Here is a 25869-nt window from a genome sequence, read left to right on the forward strand (position 1 = left end):
ATGGCCATTAAGGTCCCCTGACCTAAAATTTTTCTTGGACTATATTCATGTAATGGGCGGCACGGTGGCTCGGTGGGTAGCACTGTCGCCTCACAGCAAGAAGGTCCTGGGTTCGATCCCCAGGCGGGGCCGTCCGGGTCCTTTCTGTGCGGAGTTTGCATGTTCTCCCCGTGTCTGTGTGGGTTTCCTCCGGAAGCCCCGGTTTCCTCCCACAGTCCAAAAACATGCAGTCAGGTTAATTGGAGACGCTGAATTGCCCTGTAGGTAAATGGGAGTGTGTGTGTGTGTGTGTATGTGTGTCTGCCCTGCGATGGACTGGTGGCCCATCCAGGGTGTTACTGTGTGTCTTGCGCCCATTTAAAAGCTGGGATAGGCTCTAGCAATTGCCCTGTGATGAATTACCATTTCGCTAAATGCAACCATATTCAGAATGAAGCAGCTACAGAAATTAACAAATAAATGGTTAAATTAGTCATGGCCTCTTGACCAACAGTGCCAGTAATTAGGGAGTTCAGAAGTTCAAGTTCAGTTTTTAGGAAAAGAAAGTAAAAATATTGCAGCAGTGGGAATTTGCTAAGAAGAAACACCACTTTGATGAAGTGTTTTTCCCCAGGTACCCAGATTTTGCTTTTTCTTCTTAAAAAGCAAGACTTTTCACATAAATGAACAAATAATCATGGTCTCTTGACCAAGAGTGCCAGTAATTCAGGAGTTCAAATTTTCGGGAAAAGAGTGTAGAAATATTGCAGCAGTGGGAATTTGCTTAGGACTCTGAGAAGAAACACCACTTTGTAATGATGGAAGTGTGGCTTAACTTAACTTTAACATTTGCTGCACAGCAATATAAGGCTAAGGACCTGGGTATGATCATGGCCATGTTTTTTCTCGTGTACAAGATTGGTATCTCTAAATTGTCTCCTATACGTGTAAATAAGTAAGGGTGTGATGTCCTGCGATGGACTGTAGTGCTATCCATGTATAGTTCTATCTTGCAGATCTGCACCCAGTGTTTCCAGGTGGCACATCTCAAACTTGACCAGTCTAAAAGTGCAATTGCGTATAAACAAATGCGTGAATTACACATATATACACAGATTAGCCATAACATCTTGTTTCTACACACATTGTCCATTTTACCAGCTCCACTTACCATATAGAAGCACTTTGCAGTTCTACAATTACTGACTGTAGTCCATCTGTGTCTCTGCATGCTTTGTTAGCCTCCTTTCATGCTGTTCTTCAATGGTCAGGACTCTCCCAGGACCACCACAGAGCAGGTATTATTTGGGTGGTGGATCATTCTCAGCACTGCAGTGACACTGACATGGTGGTGCTGTGTTAGTGTGTGTTGTGCTGGTATGAGTGAATAAGACACAGCAGCGCTGATGGAGTTTTTAAACACCTCACTGTCACTGCTGGACTGAGAATAGTCCACCAACCAAAAATATCCTGCCAACAGCGCCCCGTGGGCAGTGTCCTGTGACCACTGTTAAGGTCTAGAAGATGACCAACTCAAACAGCAGCAATAGATGAGCGATCGTCTCTGACTTTACATCTACAAGGTGGACCAACTAGTACACGGTAATTAAAAACTCCAGCAGCGCTGCTGAGTCTGATCCACTCATACCAGCACAACACACACTAACACACCATCACCATGTCAGTGTTACTAAAAATCATCCACCACCTATACTCTGTGGGGGTCCTGACCATTGAAGAACAGGGGAAAGCAGGTTAAAAAAGTATGTAGAGAAACAGATGGACTACAGTCAATAATTGTAGAACTACAAAGTGCTTCTATATGGTAAGTGGAGCTGATAAAATGGACAGTGACTGTAGAAACAAGGAGGTGGTTTTAATGTTATGGCAACGACTAATCTATTTATTTATCACTCTGTGATGTTATGTCTCATTTGTTAGTTTCAATTGTTAGAGTTGAGTCATATGTTTTCAGAGCTCATGCTTCGGGCTGCAGTGCGGTCGGATTTAATAGAAAATAGGATTAACACATTAAAGTCTGGACTCCTCCTTTATAACGACATCCTCATGTGAACCGTCGCCTGGTTACACTGACACCGAAATTCTTAACACATAAACCTCTCCGCCATTCGGTACTGACAGCTTCACCATCCGGTGTTCTGTCGATTTGTCCTACCCTATCGAAACTTCCTACCGTAGCGCAGATTTATAGATCTATCTGTCGATTTGTCCTACCCTATCGAAACTTCCTACCGTAGCGCAGATTTATAGATCTATCTGTCGATTTGTCCTACCCTATCGAAATGTATTCCTGTAGTAAATATTTAAGTTTTATCGATCTGTTCTTATTAAAATTATGTCTATCATATTATAAATTATAGGTATCTTATTATAACTAGTGGTAGCACATCTCGATAGGTATGTATCTTATTATAAACAATAGGTAGGACATCTCGATAGCTCTATATCTTATTATAAACAATAGGTAGGACATCTCGATAGGTATGTATCTTATTATAAACAATAGGTAGGACATCTCGATAGGTATGTATCTTATTATAAACTATAGGTAGCACATCTCGATAGCTCTATATCTTATTATAAACTATAGGTAGCACATCTCGATAGGTATGTATCTTATTATAAACAATAGGTAGGACATCTCGATAGGTATGTATCTTATTATAAACAATAGGTAGGACATCTCGATAGGTATGTATCTTATTATAAACAATAGGTAGCACATCTCGATAGGTATGTATCTTATTATAAACTATAGGTAGCACATCTCGATAGGTATGTATCTTATTATAAACAATAGGTAGGACATCTCGATAGGTATGTATCTTATTATAAACAATAGGTAGGACATCTCGATAGGTATGTATCTTATTATAAACAATAGGTAGGACATCTCGATAGGTATGTATCTTATTATAAACTATAGGTAGCACATCTCGATAGGTATGTATCTTATTATAAACAATAGGTAGGACATCTCGATAGGTATGTATCTTATTATAAACAATAGGTAGGACATCTCGATAGGTATGTATCTTATTATAAACAATAGGTAGGACATCTCGATAGCTCTATATCTTATTATAAACAATAGGTAGGACATCTCGATAGGTATGTATCTTATTATAAACTATAGGTAGCACATCTCGATAGGTATGTATCTTATTATAAACAATAGGTAGGACATCTCGATAGGTATGTATCTTATTATAAACAATAGGTAGGACATCTCGATAGGTATGTATCTTATTATAAACAATAGGTAGGACATCTCGATAGCTCTATATCTTATTATAAACAATAGGTAGGACATCTCGATAGGTATGTATCTTATTATAAACTATAGGTAGCACATCTCGATAGGTATGTATATTATTATAAACAATAGACAGCGCATCTCGATAGATCTATGTCTTATTATAAATAGTGTTAGCACATCTCGATGGGCTTATATTTTATTACAAATGATAGGTAGCACACTTGATTTATTGACCTGTCTCTCAGACATTTATCTTAATTTTTAATTTATTTATTAGGATTTTAACATCATGGTTACATTCATGACAGGGCAGGTAGTTACTCATTACACAAGATTTATTAGTTCACACATTTAATATCAAACACAGTCAGAGACAGTTTTGTATCTTCAATTTACCTCACTTGCATGTCTTTGGACTGTGGGAGAAAACTAGAGCACCCGGAAAAAAAACCCCACATACACATGGGGAGAACATGCAAACTTCTCACAGAAAGAATCCACCTGTAAATGGAGCCCAGGACCTTCTTGCTGTGAATCAACAAAGCTACCCACTGAGCCACTATACAGCCCATACATCTCAAATAATTGTGTAATTTTTAAACTAGTTTATTAACAACAACACATCCTGAGTCTCTGGTGGATGTGTCTACATTTTTTACATATGTATTTTGGGTGTGATTTGTTATATTCTGCACATTAAAATGTACCCATCTACTGTCACACTGCACCTGAGTAAAACAGGTAACAATGCTGTACAAATCAGTAAATAATGTTCACAATAACTTTTTAATAATAAAGGTAAAATTAGATAAAATATATCTGTATATCTGTATAATATAGCTGCTCTAAATATCTATCATTTCAATCATGCTCTTGTCAGCTCTGTCTTGCAGCATGGAGCAACTTATGCAGTAATCCTCTGCATTGTCTTAAATCACCACTCAGCCCTGCTGTCATGAAGTTCACTTGGCTTTATAATTCCTATTAATTAATGGAGACAGTGGCAAAATCTGGTTTAGCAAAATTCTAACTAGTTTAAAATATTCAATAACAATATTACCTCCAGCTATTTATACATGCATATGAACTTGAGTTCATCCTGAAAAACTTATCATGTATAAGCACTCTGTAGTTCTAAAATTACTGACTGTAGTTCATCTGTTTCTCTACATACTTTTTAACCTGCTTTCACCCTGTTCTTCAGTGGTCAGACCCCCTACAGGACCACTACAGAGCAGGTATTATTTAGGTGGTGGATCATTCTCAGCACTGCAGTGACACTGACATGGTGTTAGTGTGTGTTGTGCTGGTATGAATGGATCAGACACAGCAGTGCTGAGTTTTTAAACACCTCACTGCTGGACTGAGATTGGTCCACCAACCAAAAATATCCAGCCTACAGCACCCTGTGGGCAGTGTCCTGTGACCACTGATGAAGGTCTAGAAGATGACCGACTCAAACAGCAGCAATAGATGAGCGATCGTCTCTGACTTTACATCTACAAGGTGGACCAACTAGGTAGGAGTGTCTAATAGAGTGGACAGTGAGTGGACACTGTATTTTAAAACTCCAGCAGCACTGCTGTTTCTGATCCACTCACACCACCACCATGTCAGTGTCACTGCAGTGCTGAGAATGATCCACCACCTAAATAATACCTGCTCTGTGGGGGTTCTGACCATTGACGAACAGCATGAAGGGAGCTAACAAAGCATGCAGAGAAACAGATGGACTACAGTCAGTAATTGTAGAACTACAAGCGAGTTCTTTTGGCTATGTAGTGTGTATATGTAGTGTTGGCTATGTAGTGAGTATTATATGTATATACAGTATGTATATATATATATATATATATATATATATATGTGTATGTGTGTATGATGTATGTATGATGTATGTACATTTTGATTTTGTAGTAAATAATATTCTAACCCGAAGAACATCTTAATCTCAAATAATTAGAACTAAACTGACAGGGGAGCAGCAAAAAATAGTTGTACATATACAAATAACTGAGTACATAAAAAACGTAATAAATGCTCAACATATTCATTCAGTAATTCACTTTAAACTCAACTTTAACTTCAAACAACCGTTACTGTACATATTGAACTGCTAATAAAGCACAAAACTGAAAAATAACCTAATACATTTTGTGTTGTCATAATGTTAAGGTCGCAGATGGTTATTTAAAAATGATTGGCTTTTCTAGATGTATGAAAAACGCATCTAAAATTACCAAAGGCATGTATAAACGTGGTTAAATACAACGTTAACACAGCATTATTAAGATACACAGTTATTTAACTGTAATCAATCAAGTACAGCTCATTTAAGCACTTTGAATATTTTTATATAGCTTTTTTTTTTTAAAGTCACATAATAACAGCATTACATACACTTAAACTTTAAACTTTTTAAAGAATTAAAACGAAACCATACGTTACTAACCGCTAGAACAAATAAATTAGGCAAAGGTAGCACAGAATTATAGGCGTTCCCCGCAACGAGTCAAAACCGATGTGCGCATGCTCAGTAGGACAAATCGATGGGTAGGATAAATCGACAGAACACCGGCTTCTCTTCGATCTGCTCCGAACATGTCTGCAATCGGTCAGGACAGGTAAGCAAAAAAAAACGGAGAATCCGATCCTGCATCAGCTGTCATTTATCTACTGACATAATGATGAACATGCATTATGAATAAATTAAATATATTATTGATAATAACGCAGAGCGCATTAGTGTATACGAATGTATCTGTGTGAACTGAGGAGTCAGGTGGTCAGAGAACGTTAAGCTTTAGCCGTAGTGCTATTTATAGACTAATCAGCAACGTCATCAATATAACCGTTGTGTTTTTAGCTCGCTTGCTAAAACTAAACATTAATATGTTAGTATTATCGCATTAATAATTTCATGTCAAGTTTATTAATATTCATAAGCAACTCTGTAATTTATGGCATGTCGTTTAACGAACGACCGTTAACGAAGTATTTAAATACCGCCCTGTTTTTAAATACCATGGTAAATAGTCAGTGCAGCTTTTCCTCAGGAGACATTTAGCAGTGATGCTACTTTTTACACAGACACTGACACATTAGGCTTTTTTTTAATAACCAGCTTTGAATTAATACACATAAATTCATTAATTCATGTTACTAAATCTATTGGAACACCTACTTTCCTGTCACCAAGATTAAACAGCATTCTGAAAATATAGTAGCACAAAAATAAACAAAAGCAGGATTAGGGGTCATTTATTGTAGGACAGCCACAAACTTAAAGCTCACTCGACTGTGGATGGTGCCACTCATTTTCAAGCAGCATTTAAGCATGTTATTGTTGTTTATAGTTTTTTTTTATATCCTGGTGAGAAATTATACGCATAAATTCATTCATTTGTGTTACTAAATCTATTGGAACACCTACTTTTCTGTCCATAAGTTTAAATAGCATTTTGAAAATATACTAACACAAAAATATACTAAAGCAGGATTAGGGGTCCTTTATTGTAGGACAGCCACAAATTTAAAGCTCACTCAACTGTGAACGGTGCCACTCAATTTCAAGCAGCATTTAAGCATGTTATTGTTGTTTATAGTTTTTTTTAAATATCCTGGTGAGAAATTATACGCACAAGTTTATTAATTTATGTTACTAAATCTGTTGGAACACCTACTTTCCTGTCACCAAGATTAAAAATCATTTTGAAAATATACTAGCACAAAAATAAACAAGAGCAGGAGCAAGGTGCATTTATTGTAGGACAGCCACAAATTTAAAGCTCACTCGACTGTGGACGATGCCACTCCCTTTTAAGCAGCATTTAAGCATGTTGTTGTTGATAGGTGTTTTCTTTGCCAAGGAAACCTGTTTTATTGGTTTGGTGACATCTTACCATTCCACTAAGGAAGCATTGAATGCTCTCTTGTTATTAAGTCAAATTATTGCTTACAATTAAGGCACCTTGGTAGGCGTAGAAACCTATGTTTAAGTAGCTATAATGATTTACTCTTTTTGACTTGCCCCTTATTTTGTGGATCCTTTCAGCATCAGATGGCAGTTTGGCTTTTCTTTTTAAATCCTTGCAGGAGACCATTGTTTCATCTACATTTTAAAGGGTGCCTCTTTATAAGGTGTGTAAGTCACTAGGTGTGGGCAAAACTCATCACAAACAACATACCATCCCAGCATATTATCAGCAAACTCCTATTAGTCCTGTCCTTTTCATGCCCTTTTCCCTGCTGTGCTGCTTTTTCTTTTATTTGCTTTTGTTTATGATTTATCCTCAGGGTGTGACTACTAAAGTACACTCATACTACAGTATACACTGATCAGCCATAACATTAAAACCACCTCCTTGTTTCTACACTCACTGTCCATTTTATCAGCTCCACTTACCATATAGAAGCACTTTGTAGTTCTACAGTTACTGACTGTAGTCCATCTGTTACTCTGCATGCTTTTTTAATCTGCTTTAACCTACTCTCCCAGGACCACTAAAAAGCAGGTATTATTTAGGTGGTGGATCATTCTCAGCACTGCAGTGATACTGACATGGTGGTGGTGTGTTAGTGTGTGTTGTGCTGGTATGAGTGGATCAGACACAGATAATAAGATGACCAACTTCCACACCCTTGTACATTTGAAAAGAGCTCTGTTTGTTGCTCCGCATTTGTCTGCCATACTTGTAATTTTTTTCACACTCAATGTTAGGATTGCCTACACTGCTAAGGAAGCATTGGATGCTCCGTCGTAATTAAGTCAGGTTATTGCTTAGAATTAAGGCAACTCAGTAGGCAGCATTTTAAGGCATCTAAGAATTTAGACAGACTTCTTCTCTGGAGCGTGTATGATGACGTAAAATGCTGTCTACGCAGAGAGTTCACTAGGTTTTCAGACAGCCCCAGAGTGTTGGCCTTCATAAAAGAGGGACTGACTATAAAATGTAATTGCCTGAAAATGCCCATATCAACAGTAAGGGGGATAATTAAAATGTTCCAATCAACTGGAGCTGTGACAAAGATGCCTACATGAGGATCCAGATTTGTTTGCCAGTGTGGAGAATGGTAAGAGAATAAAATAAGTAAAAAAAATCCCCCAAAACACTGTTGGAGAGTTTTAGGTTTGTGATATGTTTGCTGTAATGACAGCATGCACTTGAGCTGGCATGGAATCCACAAATTTGTGAAAATCTGGTAATCCATGTAATCACACTATGATTTTATAATATTTCAAAAAACATCTGTAATGCTACTGAATACTTGGCTTTCTCTGTCTTTAAGTACCCCCTGAATGCTTAAATGATACAACTGCAGTGGTCAGTATCTATCAAAAGTGGTCCAAGGAAGGAACAGTGGTAAACCGGCGACAGGGCCCAACAGACGAGCTACTGTAGCTCAGATTGCTTAAGAAGTTAATGCTGGTTCTGATAGAAAGGTGTCAGAATACACAGTGCATCACAGTTTGTTGCGTATGGGGCTTCATAGCCGCAGACCAGTCAGGGTGCCCATGCTGACCCCTGTCCACCGCCGAAAGCGCCAGCATTGGGCACGTGAGCCTCGGAACTGGACCATAGAGCAATGGAAGAAGGTGACCTGGTCTGATGAATCACGTTTTCTTTTACGTCACGTGGATGACCCAGTGTGTGTGCGTCGCTTACCTGGGGAACACATGGCACCAGGATGTACTATGGGAAGAAGGCAAAAGCAGTGTGATTCTTTGGGCAATGTTCTGCTGGGAAACCTTGGGTCCTGCCATCCATGTGGATGTTACTTTGACATGTACCACCTACCTAAGCATTGTTGCAGATCATGTACACCCTTTCATATAAACGGTATTCCCTGATGGCTGTGGCCTCTTTCAGCAGGATAATGCTCCCTGCCACAAAGCAAAAATGGTTCAGGAATAGTTTGAGGAGCACAACAACGAGTTTAAGGTGTTGACTTGGCCTCCAAATTCCCCAGAGGTCAATTCAATCAAGCATCTGTGGGATGTGCTGGACAAACAAGTCCGATCAATGGAGGCCCCACCTCACAACTTACAGGAGTTAAAGGATGTGCTGCTAATATCTTGGTGCCAGATACCACAGCACACATTCAGGGGTCTAGTGGAGTCCATGCCTCAATGGGTCAGGGCTGTTTTGGCAGCAAAAGGAGGACCAACACAATATTAGAAAGGTGGTCACAATGTTATGCCTCATCGGTGTATGTATACACTGATCAGCCATAGCATTAAAACCACCTCTTTGTTTCTACACTCACTGTCCATTTTATCAGCTCCACTTACCATATAGAAGCACTTCGTAGTTCTACAATTACTGACTGTAGTCCATCTGTTACTCTGCATGCTTTGTTAGCCCCCGGCCATGCTGTTCTTCAATGGTCAGGACCCCCACAGGACCACTACAGAGCAGGTATTATTTGGGTGGTGGATCATTCTGAGCACCGCAGTGACACGGACATGGTGGTGGTGTGTTGTGCTGGTATGAGTGGATCAGACACAGCAATGCTGATGGAGTTTTTTAAACACCTCACTGCGACTGCTGGACTGAGAATAGTCCACCAACCAAAACTATCTAGCTAACAGCGCCCCATGGGTAGCGTCCTGTGACCACTGATGAAGGTCTAGAAGATGACCAACTCAAACAGCAGCAATGGATGAGCGATCGTCTCTGACGTTACATCTACAAGGTGGACCAACTAGGTAGGAGTGTCTAATAGAGTTGACAGTGAGTGGACACGGTATTTAAAAACTCCAGCAGCATTGCTGTGTCTGATCCACTCATACCAGCACAACACACACTAACACACCACCACCATGTCAGTGTCACTGCAGTGCTGAGAATGATCCACCACCTAAATAATAGTCCTGTGGGGGTCCTGACCATTGAAGAACAGGGTGAAAGCTGTTAGGCTCTGTGGCATCAGGGGAATGTACCATCTCTCCCTGATGCCACAGGCCTTACAGAGCAGAAACGAGCTGTGCCTTTAAGTACCTGGCCAGCTCGTTAGGGCGAAGTGGCTACACCTGTGCCTTCCCTTATTTAAGGGATAGGTGCAGAGCTGTAGCCGTCGCACCTTCTGCTCATAGTGGCCGATTCTTTTTTCTTTCTTTGAGTTTGTTTGACACTGCGGTGTCCTTTTATGTTTATTGTTTTTTTTTAATCTTCAGGTTGTGCCGCCGCACTGTGCCGCCGCCGCCGTGCCGCTGCCGCCGGGCCACCGCTAGTGGGCGCCACCACGCCGCCGCCGCCGCCAAGCTGCCGCCATAGTGCCGCAGCTGTCGTGCCGCCGCCGCCGCCTGGTTGCCGCTCTCAGGTCGCCGTCGGGCCGCTGCCGCCGAGCCGTCGAGCCGCCGTGCCGCCGCCACCTAGAGACCCCATGACTGCGCCCAGAGGAACCTGACCCCCTCCCAGCTACCGCTGGTGACAGCGTCACGTTCCGCCCTCTGGAGCGCAGGAGCAAATGGCCACTTCCCAGCCACCCTGGCTGGTGACAGCGCCTTTGCTTTTAACTTTTGAAATCCGCAAGTAAATCACACCCGGTGGATGGCATGGCGCTGACCAGCATTAACTGCTGGTGAGCGCCGTGCCATTTATCTACCGGCGGTGTTATCCCCCCTTCTTCGGCCAACAGCGCGAGGTTTCCCACCTCGCGAACCCGGTCGCTTCGCCTCTTTAGTGCTGGGAGCGGTTTTGCTTTCAGCGTTGCTGTGGCAGCGTGCTTAAGCTCCCAGCCTGGAGGTGAGCGACCAGGGTTCGCGCCTCGCGCTTTCCCTTTTTCCCCTTTATGTTTTTTCCCTTGTTTCTTTCAGTCTGGCGTCACCGGCTGCCTTCGGGATTCCCCGAAGTGTTTTTTGTTACTGTTATTCCTTTTATTTTATGTATATTATGTTTATGATTTTGTAAATAAAACCTTTTTTAGTTAAACCTCCGCATCCTTGGGTCCTTCCTCCCACATCATAACAAAAGCAGGCTAAAATGTATGCAGAGAAATAGACTATGGACTACAGTCAGTAATTGTAGAACCACAAAGTGCTTCTATATGGTAAGTGGAGCTGATAAAATGAACAGTCAGTGTAGAAACAAGGAGGTGGTTTTAATGTTATGGCTGATCAGTATATATAATTAGTAGATTTTACACAATAATAGGGTATATTGTATATTAACTTTGTTGAACTGCAGAACTATGACGCTAATTAAATTTCACTGTTTTGGCTAACTTTGGAAAATAAATAGTTTTCATTATTAAACGTAAAACTAATTTAGCTGATTACTTTGGTTTCTAGAAATTGAATTCAGAATAAAAACCATTATACACCTTCTAGGTGGTACAATGCTGGCAATGTAATCTATAAACCTTATTTAGAGTACATATTATAACATTGCAATTTCATTTACCTGAAACTTAAAACAACAGAACAGCTTAAAATATCCCTCCTGCCACTGTTTTCATGCATACTTAAACACTGCAATTTCTCTAACCTGATAGCTTAAAACAACAGAAGGGCTTAAAACATGTCCCCTGCCACTGCTTCCAATCTCATAGATGTTGCTTCATTATAGTAACTGTATAGGCTTTACCAGCAAAGTAGAATGTGTACTACACTGACAAAGCATAACATTATGACCACTAACAGGTGAAGTGAATAACATTGATTATCTCTTCATCACAGCACCTGTTAGTGGGTGGGATATATTAGGCAGCAAGTGAACATTTTATCCTCAAAGTTGATGTGTTAGAAGCAAGAAAAATGAGCAAGCGTAAGGATTTGAGTGAGTTTGACAAGGGCCAAACTGTGATGGCTAGATGACTGGGTCAGAGCATCTCCAAAACTGCAGCTCTTGTGGGGTGTCTGCAGTGGTCAGTATTTATCAAAAGTGGTCCAAGGAAGGAACAGTGGTAAACCGGCGACAGGGTCATGGGCGGCGAAGGCTCATTGATGCACGTGGGGAGCGAAGGCTGGCCTGTGTGGTCCAGTCCACCAGACGAGCTACTGTAGCTGAAATGATAGAAAGGTGTCAGAATACACAGTGCATCACAGTTTGTTGTGTATGGGGCAGCAAATGTGGGACCAACACAATATTAGGAAGGTGGTCATAATGTTATGCCTAACCGGTGTATACAGAACTACAATAAGATTGTAGTTTCCACTAACCTGACCTCAGTCACACTGAACAGCTTTTGGGATGAATTGGAATGTTGCAAGCTAAGCCATCAATTGGCATGATGTTTCATGAATGTGACCAATATTGTGTTTACTCTGTGTTTAAAATCTTTAAATGATAAGATTAATTCCTTTTCTGCTCATAGGTATAAGTATGAGGACTACGAAGCAACAGCAGAGTGGCTACTAGCTCGCATCCAAATCCAGCCAAAAGTGGCCATCATTTGTGGTTCAGGCCTTGGAGGTTTGGCTGACTTGTTAATCAACAAGACTAGTTTTGCCTATAAGGACATTCCTAATTTTCCTCACAGTACAGGTATGTATTTATCTGTGTTTGCTGTGTTCTTGTAGATGATTTACAACAATCAATTTGAATTAAAAATATAGCTTTTTGTTCATTGCATTGCAGATGCATGTAATTATTTGGTAAATGCTGTTAGGCTAACAAAGATTAAAAACAAATATTTGTTCTCTGTTTTTGATTAAAAACCATATTGGAATTATTCTTTTGTATTTGTAGTAACTCAGTCAGCATGTAAATCATTGTCCGCTGTCTAAAGGTTTGTGAACCCTTTAGAATTACAGTGGTACCTTGAAACTTAACATAATTGGTTCTGGGATTGGCGTTAAGTTTAAAAGGGCGTTGAGTTTCAAGTTATTTTTTCCCATAAGGATTTATGGAAAACCTGTTAATGCGTTCCATGGTCCCATGGACTTGCATACATTTTAGTCTAATGTACAATAATAGGGGTGTTTTTGACACTTATACATTAAAAATTACACAAATATAATAAAAAAACACAAATAAAAAGCTGATTCTTACAATTTCTCAGAACCCTGAGCTGTAACACAAGTTTAAAAGTGAAACAGGAGGAAAATCCAACTAAACACAGATACATGTGGAGCTTTCAGAGTGGATCTGACGGTTACTCCAAACAAACGCAGTTTCGTCTCATATGCACACTTTGATGACCTATTACCGCACCTCTCAAGCCGAGCACTGAACAAAGTGGCTGTTCATTGTTAATTTAAAATTAAATAAATACATTTTTTGTCTGTTTTTCCCCCAATTCACATAACAGACAAACAATTTGTAATTTTTTTTTGTTTTTTTGGCAACATTATGTAATCATTCACAGTCTGAGCTAAAAAGAGCGAACACACCCTTGTATTATAGAACTGGTGAAACTTTTTATGGCATCAAAAGACTTCTAGTGATTTTCCACCAAAAGAACAGTAGTTTCTGAACCGGGTTCCTGTTCAGGTTTCTTCGAACCTTGTGTTTTTTAGAGAACCGACCCGCGTTTCCACAAGTTTTTGGGAGCTGAACATGCGTCATCAACAGTGGGCTTTGCGCAACGAAAGTAAAGAGTAGTAACATGATGGTGGAGCATGTAGATTACCTGCAAGCATTTGTGCTGTTGTTTTTTATGCAGAAAGCATCGCTCAACTATTGGTGATAAGAAGACGTCACATATGTGTTTGTCAACATTGTTGTCTTTTTAGTACATTTACGTGAGAAGCATTTTGTGCTTTGCTCTCACCTCGACACTCTGCTCAAACAGCTGCTTTGCTCAGCACATCACTGAAGTTCCATGTGAAGAACATCTATTTGTGTGAAATAACCATCAAACCCACTCTAAAATACAATACATATATCTGTGTTTAGCTGTATTTACTTTACGTGTGGTTGTTATGCAGCTTGAGATTTTGAGAATCGGAGTCGAAAAAATTAACGTGACTGAATGTACTAAAAGAACAACATAGGAACACTAAACGTCTCTTAGTTATTACTGGTTATAAGTGCTCTGTACTGCCCAAATTCATCGATCGTTGTTTTAGTACAGCATGCCACGCTACACTTTATTTTTCACGTCAAGCATTGTTCGTACTGTCTGGGTCACTTTAACCACGTCATATCACACAGTTCATCTTTTTTGAGGGGCTTTGGACATATCAGGGGCAAACTGGCTCAAAATTCAACCAAGTGAACTTTAAAAGATGGAAGTGCAGCATCAAACCCCACACGAGACAATAGCACAGCGGTTTTACAGCTTCTCATGTGAAAGCACCCAAACCTCTACACTTTGACATGCCCACAGATGACGCACGGTTCACGCTGAAAAACCAAGTATTCTGTGGTGCCAGATTAGAATTTTAGTTCACTGTTTGGAACCTCTTTATTTATGCATTTTCTCCCCTTTTTCTCCCCCTTTTAGCGCATCCAATTGCCCGATTGCTTCGTGCTTCCTCTCCGCCTATGCCGATCCCTGCTCTGACCGAGGAGATCGAAGCTAACCCACGCCCCCTCCGACACGTGGGCAGCAAGCCGTATGCATCTTATCACCCACACATTGACGAGTGTTGTGCCACCTAGCATTGTGTACGGAGAGACACACCCTAAGAGCACTCTTTCCTCATCTCTGTGTAGGCGACTCTAATCAGCCAGCAGAGGTCGTAATTGCACCAGTCTGACAGAGAGAGACCCATATCCGGCTTAGTCCCGTCCATATGATCAACAGGCCAATCGCTGTTCATGTGGCCGCTCACCCTCAGCCGGCAAGGCAGAGCTGAGATTCAATAAGATGTATTCGAGATCCCAGCTCTGGTTGCAGTGTGTGTTTTTTTACCCCTGCGCCACCTGAGCGGCTTGGAACGTCTTTTTTCGGTGGAAACATGCAGAACCGGTTCAAAATCGAGTTTGTTGGAAAAGGGGTATATCTGTAGCTGCTCATACAACGTCAATACAATTGGCCTAAGGTTTAGACTTAGTCCTCTGAGACTTTTTACTACAACACCACACACAATGGCACATTTGACCTGCAATACTGTCAATGAAACACATTACTAAGTAGAGAAGCATTTTAGTAATATGATTCAGCTTTACTTCTGCACTCAATGCAAAATGCTGACGAATCACAAGCATCCGCAATGACTCGTATCACCTTATTGTCAATTTGTTAACTGCCTACATTTGCAAACATGAATTTATCTCTCTCCCTCTCTCTCTTTCTCTCTGCCTCTTTTTCCTTCTGCAGTACAAGGGCATGCAGGTCAGCTGGTGTTTGGGGAGCTTAAAGGAAAGCCATGCGTCTGCATGCAAGGCCGCTTTCATTTCTACGAGGGTCATGACATTGCTACAGTAAGAATCCCTATTCCCTATCCCTATTTAATCAACTAGAGCCTTATGCATAGAGCAAATGCAAATATCAACCTGCTCCCTGTAATCTAATTCACCCCTCAAAGAACAAACAGCTACAACATTCTTCATCCTGGTCAGGGTCACCACTGGGTCAACCAAATGCTTTATTTTTACTTCTAATGACATTTTTCTTTAACATTTCTGGCTTCATATATTAAATAATGTTGGATAAGCTAATGATAGAATAGGTTCTTTTTTTTTTTCCATTTTCATAATCACAAACCTGTGCACAGACACACATTGTGAGCATCAAGTCTGTTCGAGCACGTACAAGGTTTAACTTTGACCACTGACTCTCAATCATTAATGTCTTTCTTTAAAATCAGTTAACCTTTTCACACTCTTAAACTATGATCTTGAAAAACCCTCTCTAAACTGGTTAAAAGTTTAGAGAGGTCTGCAAAGATTTGTGGAAAGTAAGAGGTTAATTATTAATTTTAATGATGTAAATTGTGGATATGTGGAATTAGGACAAGAGACCACAACAAGATAAAGAGTTTAAGCATATTTTGTGTTCCTTTATGTCTTCCTTATCATACAACAGCCAACAATCTGACAGGGTGAGACTAACACGTTTCCTCTGAATCTAAAGACAGTCAGTACAGCAGTTCATGTGATGCTCTGTAAGAGACAATAACTTTCATTAGCTCATGAGCTTAGCTCACTAATATTGGCACTAATAATTTTGCACCAATCAGTACGTAATTCACATAATCTTTCTTAGAGTTGTGGGAGGTACCGCAAGTCACACACAGAAACACCCTGGACAGGTCGCCAGTCCATCTCAGGGCAGACATACACACAAACCCATTCAGTGTATGTCACACACACACATACCTAGGACAATTTTAGTAGCCTTAGTTAACCTGACTGCATGTCTTTGGACTGTGGGAGGAAACCGGAGCTCCCGGGGGAAACCCTCACACCGAGCCACCGTGCCGCCCTTCATACTTAATCATATAAAAATATGTTCATATTTTAAAATATGATAAATTGTTCCCACATTTTTACTGTAATACGGGGAATAAAAAGGTTTAATTGAATGTATACACGTATATATAATATAAATAATTATAACTGTTTTTTTATTATTGATAAGCCTCCTGTAATAAAATTGCTGTTTCCCTTTTTAATTTGAAAATTAATCTTTTTTTTCTCTCCACATAGGTCACATATCCAGTGCGTGTGTTCCACCTCCTTGGAGTGGAAACCCTAATTGTCACAAATGCTGCTGGTGGGCTGAACTCCAAATTTAAGGTGGGAGACATTATGATGATCATTGACCACATCAACTTTCCTGGATTTGCAGGCCAGAATCCTCTGTGTGGTCAAAATGAAGAGAGGTTAGTTATTGCTGGCTTTTACCATTCTCTCACGTATGGCTGTTGATACTTCCATATCATTTTTAAATGCTTCACAGGTGTTTTAGAGAAATCTGATTTGTTAAGTGGTTCCTCATAAGAAATTCAATGTTCATAAATCTGGGGTTTTTGTGTTTTTGTGTTTTAATAGTGATGAGCCACAGAAATGTGTTAGTTACTCAGGATAAAGCCTTTATAAATAATACAGTAGAATAATCCCCACACACCTGAATGTGACAGATATGTAATCAAGATGCAATAATATTGTAGTTAAAAAGGGGGGCAATCACAAATGAATAAGCCACCAAATTATTAGAAACAAACTAAATACACATTAACATCTGCAACCCGCAAAATGGAAAGAAAATGGATAGTGCTGGAATAACATCTGGATAATGAGATATGACAGGCTACTTTGGAAACAGAGATATGACTGGCAACTTTGGAAACAGAACAGACTTTCTGGCTCGGCTATGAATGAGCGTAACCATGGATATACAGGTGGTTTCTCCAGAAACAAGGACGTTGTGGCAACTGGGGCAATCTGCTGTCCCAGTGTGTCTCCATTGCAAGACCCTAAAATGCTACAATCCTGATGACAGTTCCCAGAAACCAAAATAATGCTGACATCCCAGGTCAGTAGAAAATGAAACTGGACTAAACTGTCTGGCATAATGGCTTAAGAGGAAGTACAAGTGTGCCAACATTTAGAGAGAAGACAAGTAGAAAGAGAGAAGCCATAATATATATGAGACCCTCCACCTGGAACAAATTGTGATTGTCAATTAAGATGGATTAACAGATCACACGCTATGCCTGTGCCCAGTGTTAAAATAATAAAAAAAGAGGCCAGGCGCCCAGGTGGCGCAGCGAGATGTTCCGCTAGCATACCAGCGCCGAGATTCTGAACTTCTTGGTTCGAAACTCTGCATTGCCACCGGTCGGCTGGGCGCCATTTAGTAGGCATAATTAGCGGTGCCTGCAGCAGACACTAATTGGCTACCGTGTCTGCTAGGGTGGAATGACCGGACTGTGTGGGTGGGGTCTTCTAACGCTGTGTAGGGCAGATACTAATTGGCTACCGTGTCTGCTAGGGCGGGATGACCAGACTATGTGGGTGGGGTCTTCAAACGCTGTGTAGGGCAGACACTAATTGGCTACAGTGTCTGCTAGGGCGGGATGACCAGACTATGTGGGTGGGGTCTTCAAACGCTGTGTAGGGCAGACACTACTTGGCTACCATGTCTGCTAGGGCGGGATGACCAGACTATGTGGGTGGGGTCTTCAAACACTGTGTAGAGACCCTAATTAGCAGATAGAGGCGCCTGTGCAGAATGCATGGGTGAAATGAATGGGTCTGCTAGGACTGCGCACGCGTTGGGGGAGGCGGGAGCAGCAATATACCCACCTCGATTGCAATCAGGAATCTCCAGCAGGGGAAGACAAATTGACTATGCTAAATCGGAAGAAAATTGGGAGTAAACCTATAATCTAATGCATATGTATAATATATTGTATTAGATACGTGTATGTTCTACTGGAACTTGCATTTGACAACCCTAATGCAATGTACAAAAACACTCAGTCCACAGTAAGATTTCTATCCACTTACTTTTATGCCCATGTTTTGATTATCTGAGAGATCATCCCTTGTTTACTATAATAATCCATCATTAGTGAAGCTTCAGTGTAATGGTAACTTGCATAAGACTAAAACTTGCAACTTTAGCTACAAATATTTTAACTACATGCAAAAGGTAACATGTACTGTACATGCTTGTTGTCAAAGTGCATTTTTTCCTATATTCACAATCACAAACCAACAGTAATTGTGATATATTTGTGTATCTGCAGGTTTGGTGTACGGTTTCCTTGTATGTCAGATGCCTATGATAAAGACTTGGCAGAGCTAATGAGACAGGTAGCCAAGGAGCAGGACTGTGCCAGCTTCCTCCGGCAAGGAGTCTACTGCATGCTACCAGGGCCAACCTATGAGACTGTAGCAGAGAGTAAAATACTACAGCTGCTGGGTGCTGATGCTGTGGGTGAGTACAAAACATTGTCATTGTCTGTTTTACCACTGCTTTATCTTATCAAGGGTTGCAATGGGTCTGATTCACTTGTGAAAGGCAGGAAACATCCTGGACAGGTTGCCAGTCCATCACAGGGCAAACACACATACTTACATTCACACACACACTCATACCTAGCGACACTTTATAGAACCCTCCAACCTTCTCTGCTCCCGGGTAACTTACCCTGTGCCATCCCAAACAAGCTGGGTAATTGTACTGTACATCTGCATATGTGTATATGACAAATAAGTCAAGTCAAGTCAAGTCAACTTTATTTATATAGCGCTTTTTACAATAGACATTGTCTCAAAGCAACTTTACAAAATCCAGGACCAACAGATACAAAAAACCCCAAATAGAGGCATTCTACAGATGTACAGTACAACAAAATTCTTTCTTCACATATCCCAGCTTGTTTGGGATGGCACAGGGTAAGTTACCTGGGAGCAGAAAGGGTTAGAGGCCTTGCTCAAGGGCCCAACAGTGACTGCATGATTTTGGCTTTCAGTTGGTAGCCACAAGCTCCACCCAATACGCTACCACTGTACCTAACAGCAAGTGAGGAAACCCACACAGACACGGGGAGAACATGCAAACTCCACACAGATAGAACCCAGAACCCAGGACCTTCTTACTGTGAGATGACAGGTCATGTAAGAGGCCCGAAAGTCACTTCTATGTTTTATATGCACACTACACAAGCCCTAAATAGCCATGATTTTTCTTTTTAATGTCTGCTTCTTACAATAATCTTTGTGATCTCTAATAATTAATGTAATTATCACTAAATACCAATTGTCTTTGGGCAACAACTAATTTTTACCACCTTTTTTAGCACATACAACAAAAAAAATGATTGTGTAATGCTTGCTACGGCAGCACATATACTAAAATTGGAACGATACAGAGAAGATTAGCATGGCCCCTGCACAAGGATGACACGCAAAATCGTGAAGCGTTACCATAATTTTGGGACAGTGGTAACCGGGTAGAGCTTTGTGCTATCAACCGGAAGATTGGCGGTTCAAATTCAGGCTCTGCTATGCAGCCACTGTTGGGTCCTTCAGCAAGGCCCTTAACCCTGTCTGCTCCAGGGGGCGCCGTACAATGGCCGACCCTGTGCTCTGACCCCAGCTTCCAAACAAGCTGGGATATGCGAAGAAAGAATTTCATTGTACTGTACAACTGTATATATATATATGACAAATAAAGTATATCTATATCTCTATGTATATCTATATAAATGGCTGGTAACACTGTGTCCTGAATGCCAGTGCTTCGTTAATGGCTTTTATATTCCTTTTTTCTTCGTAGGGATGAGCACAGTACCTGAAGTGGTGGTGGCCCGCCATTGTGGACTACGTGTGTTTGGCCTCTCCCTTATCACTAACAAAGTGGTGATGGACTACAACAGTAAAGAATGCGCCAACCATCAGGAGGTTCTAGAGACCTCAGACATGCGCACCGTAGACCTTCAGCGCCTGGTCAGTCGTCTAGTGGAGAAGATGTAGAACCTAAACAATTGAAGCTCTTTCAGCAATAAACAGATGTAAGAGAAGGAGAATTCTATCAAATGTGAAGCTAGATGCTTCTGAGAGATAATTGATCTAATAACAAATTGATAAAGTATATTGTATTAATTATTGCAGATAATGAGATTCTATAGATTATAATAACTCTTTGTTTACACTGAGAATTTATAATTTAATATGACTTTTATGATGAGACTTTATGATTTAATCCTTTACAATATTGTAATTATGAAGGGTTCTTTGTTTAAAAAAAACATCAATTACTTGAAATGACTAATGACTAAAATCTAGGTTATTATGAGGACACTATCACTGTGGTTGTGGGTACAAGTTTATAAACACAAATGACACTATCTACAGTCAAGCAAGTCTTACACTGGCATGGGCTTAGAGGCTACCTTGCAAAAAAGCCCTAACTGTAGGTTTTTCTCTATCCATGTGATTAGCAACAAACTTTATGATGCAGATTTTGTAGCAGGGGCTTCTTGTTTTTTTTCCGTGGTAACTGGATAACATTTAATCATCTAGACTTTACATTTTCAGCATTTAGCAGACGTTTTTATCCAAAGCGACTTACAGTACTGTGACAGTATACTGTCTAAGCAATTGAGGGTTAAGGGCCTTGCTCAAGGGCCCAACAGTGGCAACCTGACAGTGTTGGGGCTTGAACCAGCGACCTTTCGATTAGTAGTCCAGTACCTTAACCACTACAGGGCTACAATTGCCCTATTTATGGTATTTAGCAGATGTTTTCATCCCCAGTGGTGTATGTTTGTGACCCAATACAATCCAGGCAACTGAGGGTTAGGGACCTTGCTCGAGGGTCCAACAGTGGCAACCTCCCGATTACTAGTCCAGTATTAATCTGTGTCAGTCTAATGGGTTCAGTCAAACTAAACTCTGGGGCAATCCGCTCTTCCACGGCAGTTTTATAGTAAGGCCCAAAACATCCCGGCACTGGGGTGAGTTCCCAAAAAGCTAAATAATGCTGGCATTGCACGCTAGTGGAAGACTGGACATATCACGGCTTCAAAGGAGCTGTAAAATGTGAAAAGAAGAAGCCGTGATATGGAACTTCCACCTGGAGCAAATTAACGAGAGACACATAAATCATGTGCGCGTCTGTGCCCTCTCTGCCAGCCAAAACACAAAAGGAAACAACCCTCAACATGATTCACCACTGAATCCTGAAGTTCCTAATTTACTAAGGGAGTATTTTAATTTCTCCAGAAGCTGAAAGCCCCACCATCCAAAATAAGGAGGAAGGGTAGGGAGGGACAAGTGCCCATGAGCTGCCTTGCAGCAGCATATCCTGAATAGGTGTGGGAGGGTGGTAAAAGAGGGTGTTTGTTTTAAAAAATGCAGGCAAACGAGGAAAAGATAGCACAACCAGCTCAATAAAAATGCTCCTGGGATCTGTTTCCATTCTTGGTGAGTGTGGAGTCACCTCGCACCTCAGTAGTGAGGTACATCCACCCCGTCACAGATTGGCATCATGTATGGGGCGTGTTTGTCTGAAAACCAGACCCCCGCAACCCAGATTAGGATAAAACGGCGGCAAAAGTATGATTTCTTATTTTCTTCATGCTAGATAAAAAACTGCACAGATGGTACAGATGGGAAACCCAATGAATTAGAACTGACATGTGAGATAAAGACATCGGTGGACAGTTAAAACTGGGGGATTAAAACAAACAGTGTTTCTAAACTGTGTAATGTGGGCTTTAATGGTTTTTTGCTTGGTGTTTTTTTCAGGGTATTTTGCTTAAAATCACAATTAAATAAATTGTGATATATAAATACATATATACTATAATAAATACATCATTTGTACACAGTAACTACAGTTACATTGCAAATTCACAATAAATATCCATATGGCCTTAAAAGTTAAATGTGTCAGAATGTTTTTGTCATTAATAATTGTATGTGTGACTGTTAAGGCATTCATTGTAAATGTTATACTAAATAATATACACCCCAAATCAGAAAAGGTTGGGACAGCATGAAAAATGCAAATAAAATAAAAACACAGAGTTTCTTACATTTACTTTGACTTTTATTTCATTGCAGACAGGATGAACCTGAGATATTTAATGTTTTATCTGCTCAACTTCATTTAATTTATTAATAAACATCCATTCCTGCATTTCAGTCCTGCAACACATTCCGTTTAATGATATTATGCACTGTAGAGGGAGAAATATGCAAATCTCTTCCAATCTTTCTTTAAGGTACATTGTTTTTAAACCTGGGGTGGCTAAGAAAGTGAGTGAGTGAGTGAGTGTTTTTAAACCTGGCCATTTTTGATCATCAAAGACTCAGCCTTTCCTGGATGCTGCTTTTGTACCAAACCATGATTACAATCACCTGTTGACATCACCTGTTTGGAATCACATCATTATTATTTAGTTTTTTCACCTCATTACTAGCCCTACATTGCCCCCGTCCCAACTTGAAGTTGAGCAGACAAAACATGAAATATCTTGGGTTGAAACTGTCTGCAATCAAATAAAAGTCAAAGTAAATGTAAGGAACACTGCATTTTTATTTTATTTGCATTTTCCATACTGTCCCAACTTTTTCTGATTTGGGATTGTACTTAATTTTGCCATTGTCATAATTGCTGTGCAACTGGCATTCAGAAAAAAATGTAATCGCTTGAGATAAGCTATTAAGGTGTATATGTTGTTTTAATGGCTTTTCTTCAGCTCAGTTTTCAGTATTTTTATGAGGGAAATGGTGAGGGCGGGAGGAGTAGTAATTGGTCCTGTCTGAGAGACTGAGCGAGAGCGTATAGTCCGGATTTAGCTCCATCTGATTTCCATCTTTTTGGAAGAAGCTTTAAGGGGAAGAAGATTTTCATGTGATGATGATGTGAAAGCAGTGCTGCATTAGTGGCTACACACTCAACCAAAAACATTTTTTGCTGATGGCATTAAAAAGTTGGTACAACACTGGGGAAAATGCATCGGAAGGTGACTTTCTACTGAAGGTAGAAAAGTAATGTAATATGTTTTTAAAATTCCTAATAAATAGAATTAAAGAAGTGCATAAACCTTTTGAAGAACCCTTGTGTATATAGACCCCTTCACAACTATTGGCACCCCTGGTGAAGATGAGTAAAATGGTTCTAAAAAATCATCTTTTGGTAAATTAGCTTATTCTCATACTAAAAAATGAAGAAAAAAAAGCAATTCTTTAATCGAAGTAAAAAATTAAAAACAAAAAAAATCTCATCAAGAAATAATTATGTTTAACAAAAACATGTAACATAATTCAAGTCAAGTCAAGTTTATTTATATAGCGTTTTTTACAATAGACATTGTCTCAAAGCAACTTTACAAAAACCCCTGTTGAGCAAGCCGAGGGCGACAGTGGCAAGGTAAAACTCCCTTAAAATTACAGGAAGAAACCTTGAGAGGAACCAGACTCAGCAGGGACCCATCCTTCTTGGGTGGCCTATACAATTAAATTATTGATACTTCTGTATTTAATACTTTGTACAACCTTTCTTAAAGTAAACAGCACTTAGTCTTCCCCTACATCTTATAGAGTTGGAGAGTACAGATCAGTGAATTTGATACCATTGTATTAAGTCTCTTCAGATCTTCCAGGGTCCTAGGTCCTCCTGTGGGTCCTCTTAAGCTTACACCATAGGTTTTCTGTAGGGTTCAGATCTTATTCATAACATGATCTAAGTGTTTTTTTTTACTTTCTGTCACCATACCTAAAAAGATTTTGTTAAAAGTGTAGGTATTTTGGGTTAAAAAGTAAAAATAAAGCTCATTTTGTTAATGTAGGCCTATTTCAGGGGTGCCAGTATTGTGCCAGTATTGCCAATACTTCAATATTTGTATGCAACACTGTGACCTTACGAAATGTTTTAACATGCGCGGACACACATACTTACACACTGGTCATCAAAAGTACAAAAGAATAATGAGAACTACAGTAAGAATCCACTGTAGTTGAAGAATAGGTGGATGGATGAATAGACAGACAGGCGGACAGACAGACAGACAGACAGATAGATAGATAAAGACAGACAGACAGAGAAAGACAGACAGATAGACGAATGGACAGACAGACAGATAGACAGACAGACAGATAGATAGATAGACAGACAGACAGCTAGAGATAGAAAGATAGATAGATACCTGTAGATAGATGGACAGACAGACAGACAGACAGACAGACAGACAGGTAGTTTATTAATCCATTCTACTGTTTTTTTTATGGTTGCCATGTTGTTGTAAACAATGTGTGCATATCCAATACAGGAGTACATACAAAAGGCGGGGCATATCTAAAAATTAACATAATGCATATAGACAGCATTTGTCTATGTCATATGGCTTATGTAAAATAAGGAATTCACTGCAGTAACAATCATGGCAGCGCACATTTCCTCGCTAGTGCTGAGCAGGATTCACAATGTTATAAACAATCAGCTGACATCACATCAGGTCGGAGTTGTTATTGTGGCCACGCTGATTTGAAATCGGTTATGGCTACGTTTTACATTTTTCCATGAGAGAGTGCAACATTCTGGATCAGGTGTACACAAAGATGCCATGTGTATACACAGCAAAACCACCTGCACACCTTTGACTATCAGATCACATTTTACTGAAATTGACCCCAGTGTACAAACCCTTGATCTGCTGGACAGGGCCAGGTGTTAAAACTGTATGGGTGTGGACTGAGGAACCAAAAAATCTGCCGTGATATGACTCAACAACTATCGACCAGTGGCACTAACACCGATAGTTATGAAGTGCTTTGAGAGACTTTAAGTTCTTTCCAATATCATAGCCATCATCTCCTCTAGTCAAGACCAACAGACCAACAGTTTGCCCACAGAACAACCTCTCAGTGGCACTTCACATGGCATTGACACATTGGACAATGAAACACTTACACTGATCAGCCATAACATTAAAACCACCTCCTTGTTTCTACACTCACTGTCCATTTTATCAGCTCCACTTACCATATACTGTAGAAGTACTTTGTAGTTCTACAAACTGACTGTAGTCCATCTGTTTCTTCACATACCTTTTTAGCCGCTTTCACCCTGTTCTTCAATAGTTAGGACCCCCACAGGACCCCCACAGAGCAGGTATTATTTAGGTGATGGATCAATCTCAGCACTGCAGTGACACTGACATGGTGGTGCTGTGTCAGTGTGTGTTGTGCTGGTATGAGTGGATCAGACACAGCAGCGCTGCTGGAGTTTTTAAATACTGTGTCCCTCACTGTCCA

General features: G+C 40.2%; 1 protein-coding gene and 1 non-coding gene across 2 annotated transcripts; both read left to right on the plus strand.

Annotated features, from left to right (window-relative positions):
* Window positions 1-5778: 5778 nt before the first annotated feature.
* pnp6 (purine nucleoside phosphorylase 6) lies at window positions 5779-20709 on the plus strand. The gene is made up of 6 exons (XM_063004121.1): window positions 5779-5883; window positions 12578-12747; window positions 15470-15573; window positions 16801-16976; window positions 18849-19039; window positions 20384-20709. Exons 1-6 carry the CDS (start codon window positions 5861-5863, stop codon window positions 20578-20580), a joined length of 861 nt encoding a protein of 286 aa, XP_062860191.1. The 5' UTR covers window positions 5779-5860; the 3' UTR covers window positions 20581-20709.
* Window positions 19933-20039, plus strand: LOC134323701 (U6 spliceosomal RNA). The gene has a single exon (XR_010014083.1). It is a non-coding gene; the product is annotated as a U6 spliceosomal RNA (small nuclear RNA).
* Window positions 20710-25869: the final 5160 nt, after the last annotated feature.

This window comes from Trichomycterus rosablanca, chromosome 11, assembly GCF_030014385.1.
Source record: "Trichomycterus rosablanca isolate fTriRos1 chromosome 11, fTriRos1.hap1, whole genome shotgun sequence".
Taxonomy (NCBI): domain Eukaryota; kingdom Metazoa; phylum Chordata; class Actinopteri; order Siluriformes; family Trichomycteridae; genus Trichomycterus; species Trichomycterus rosablanca.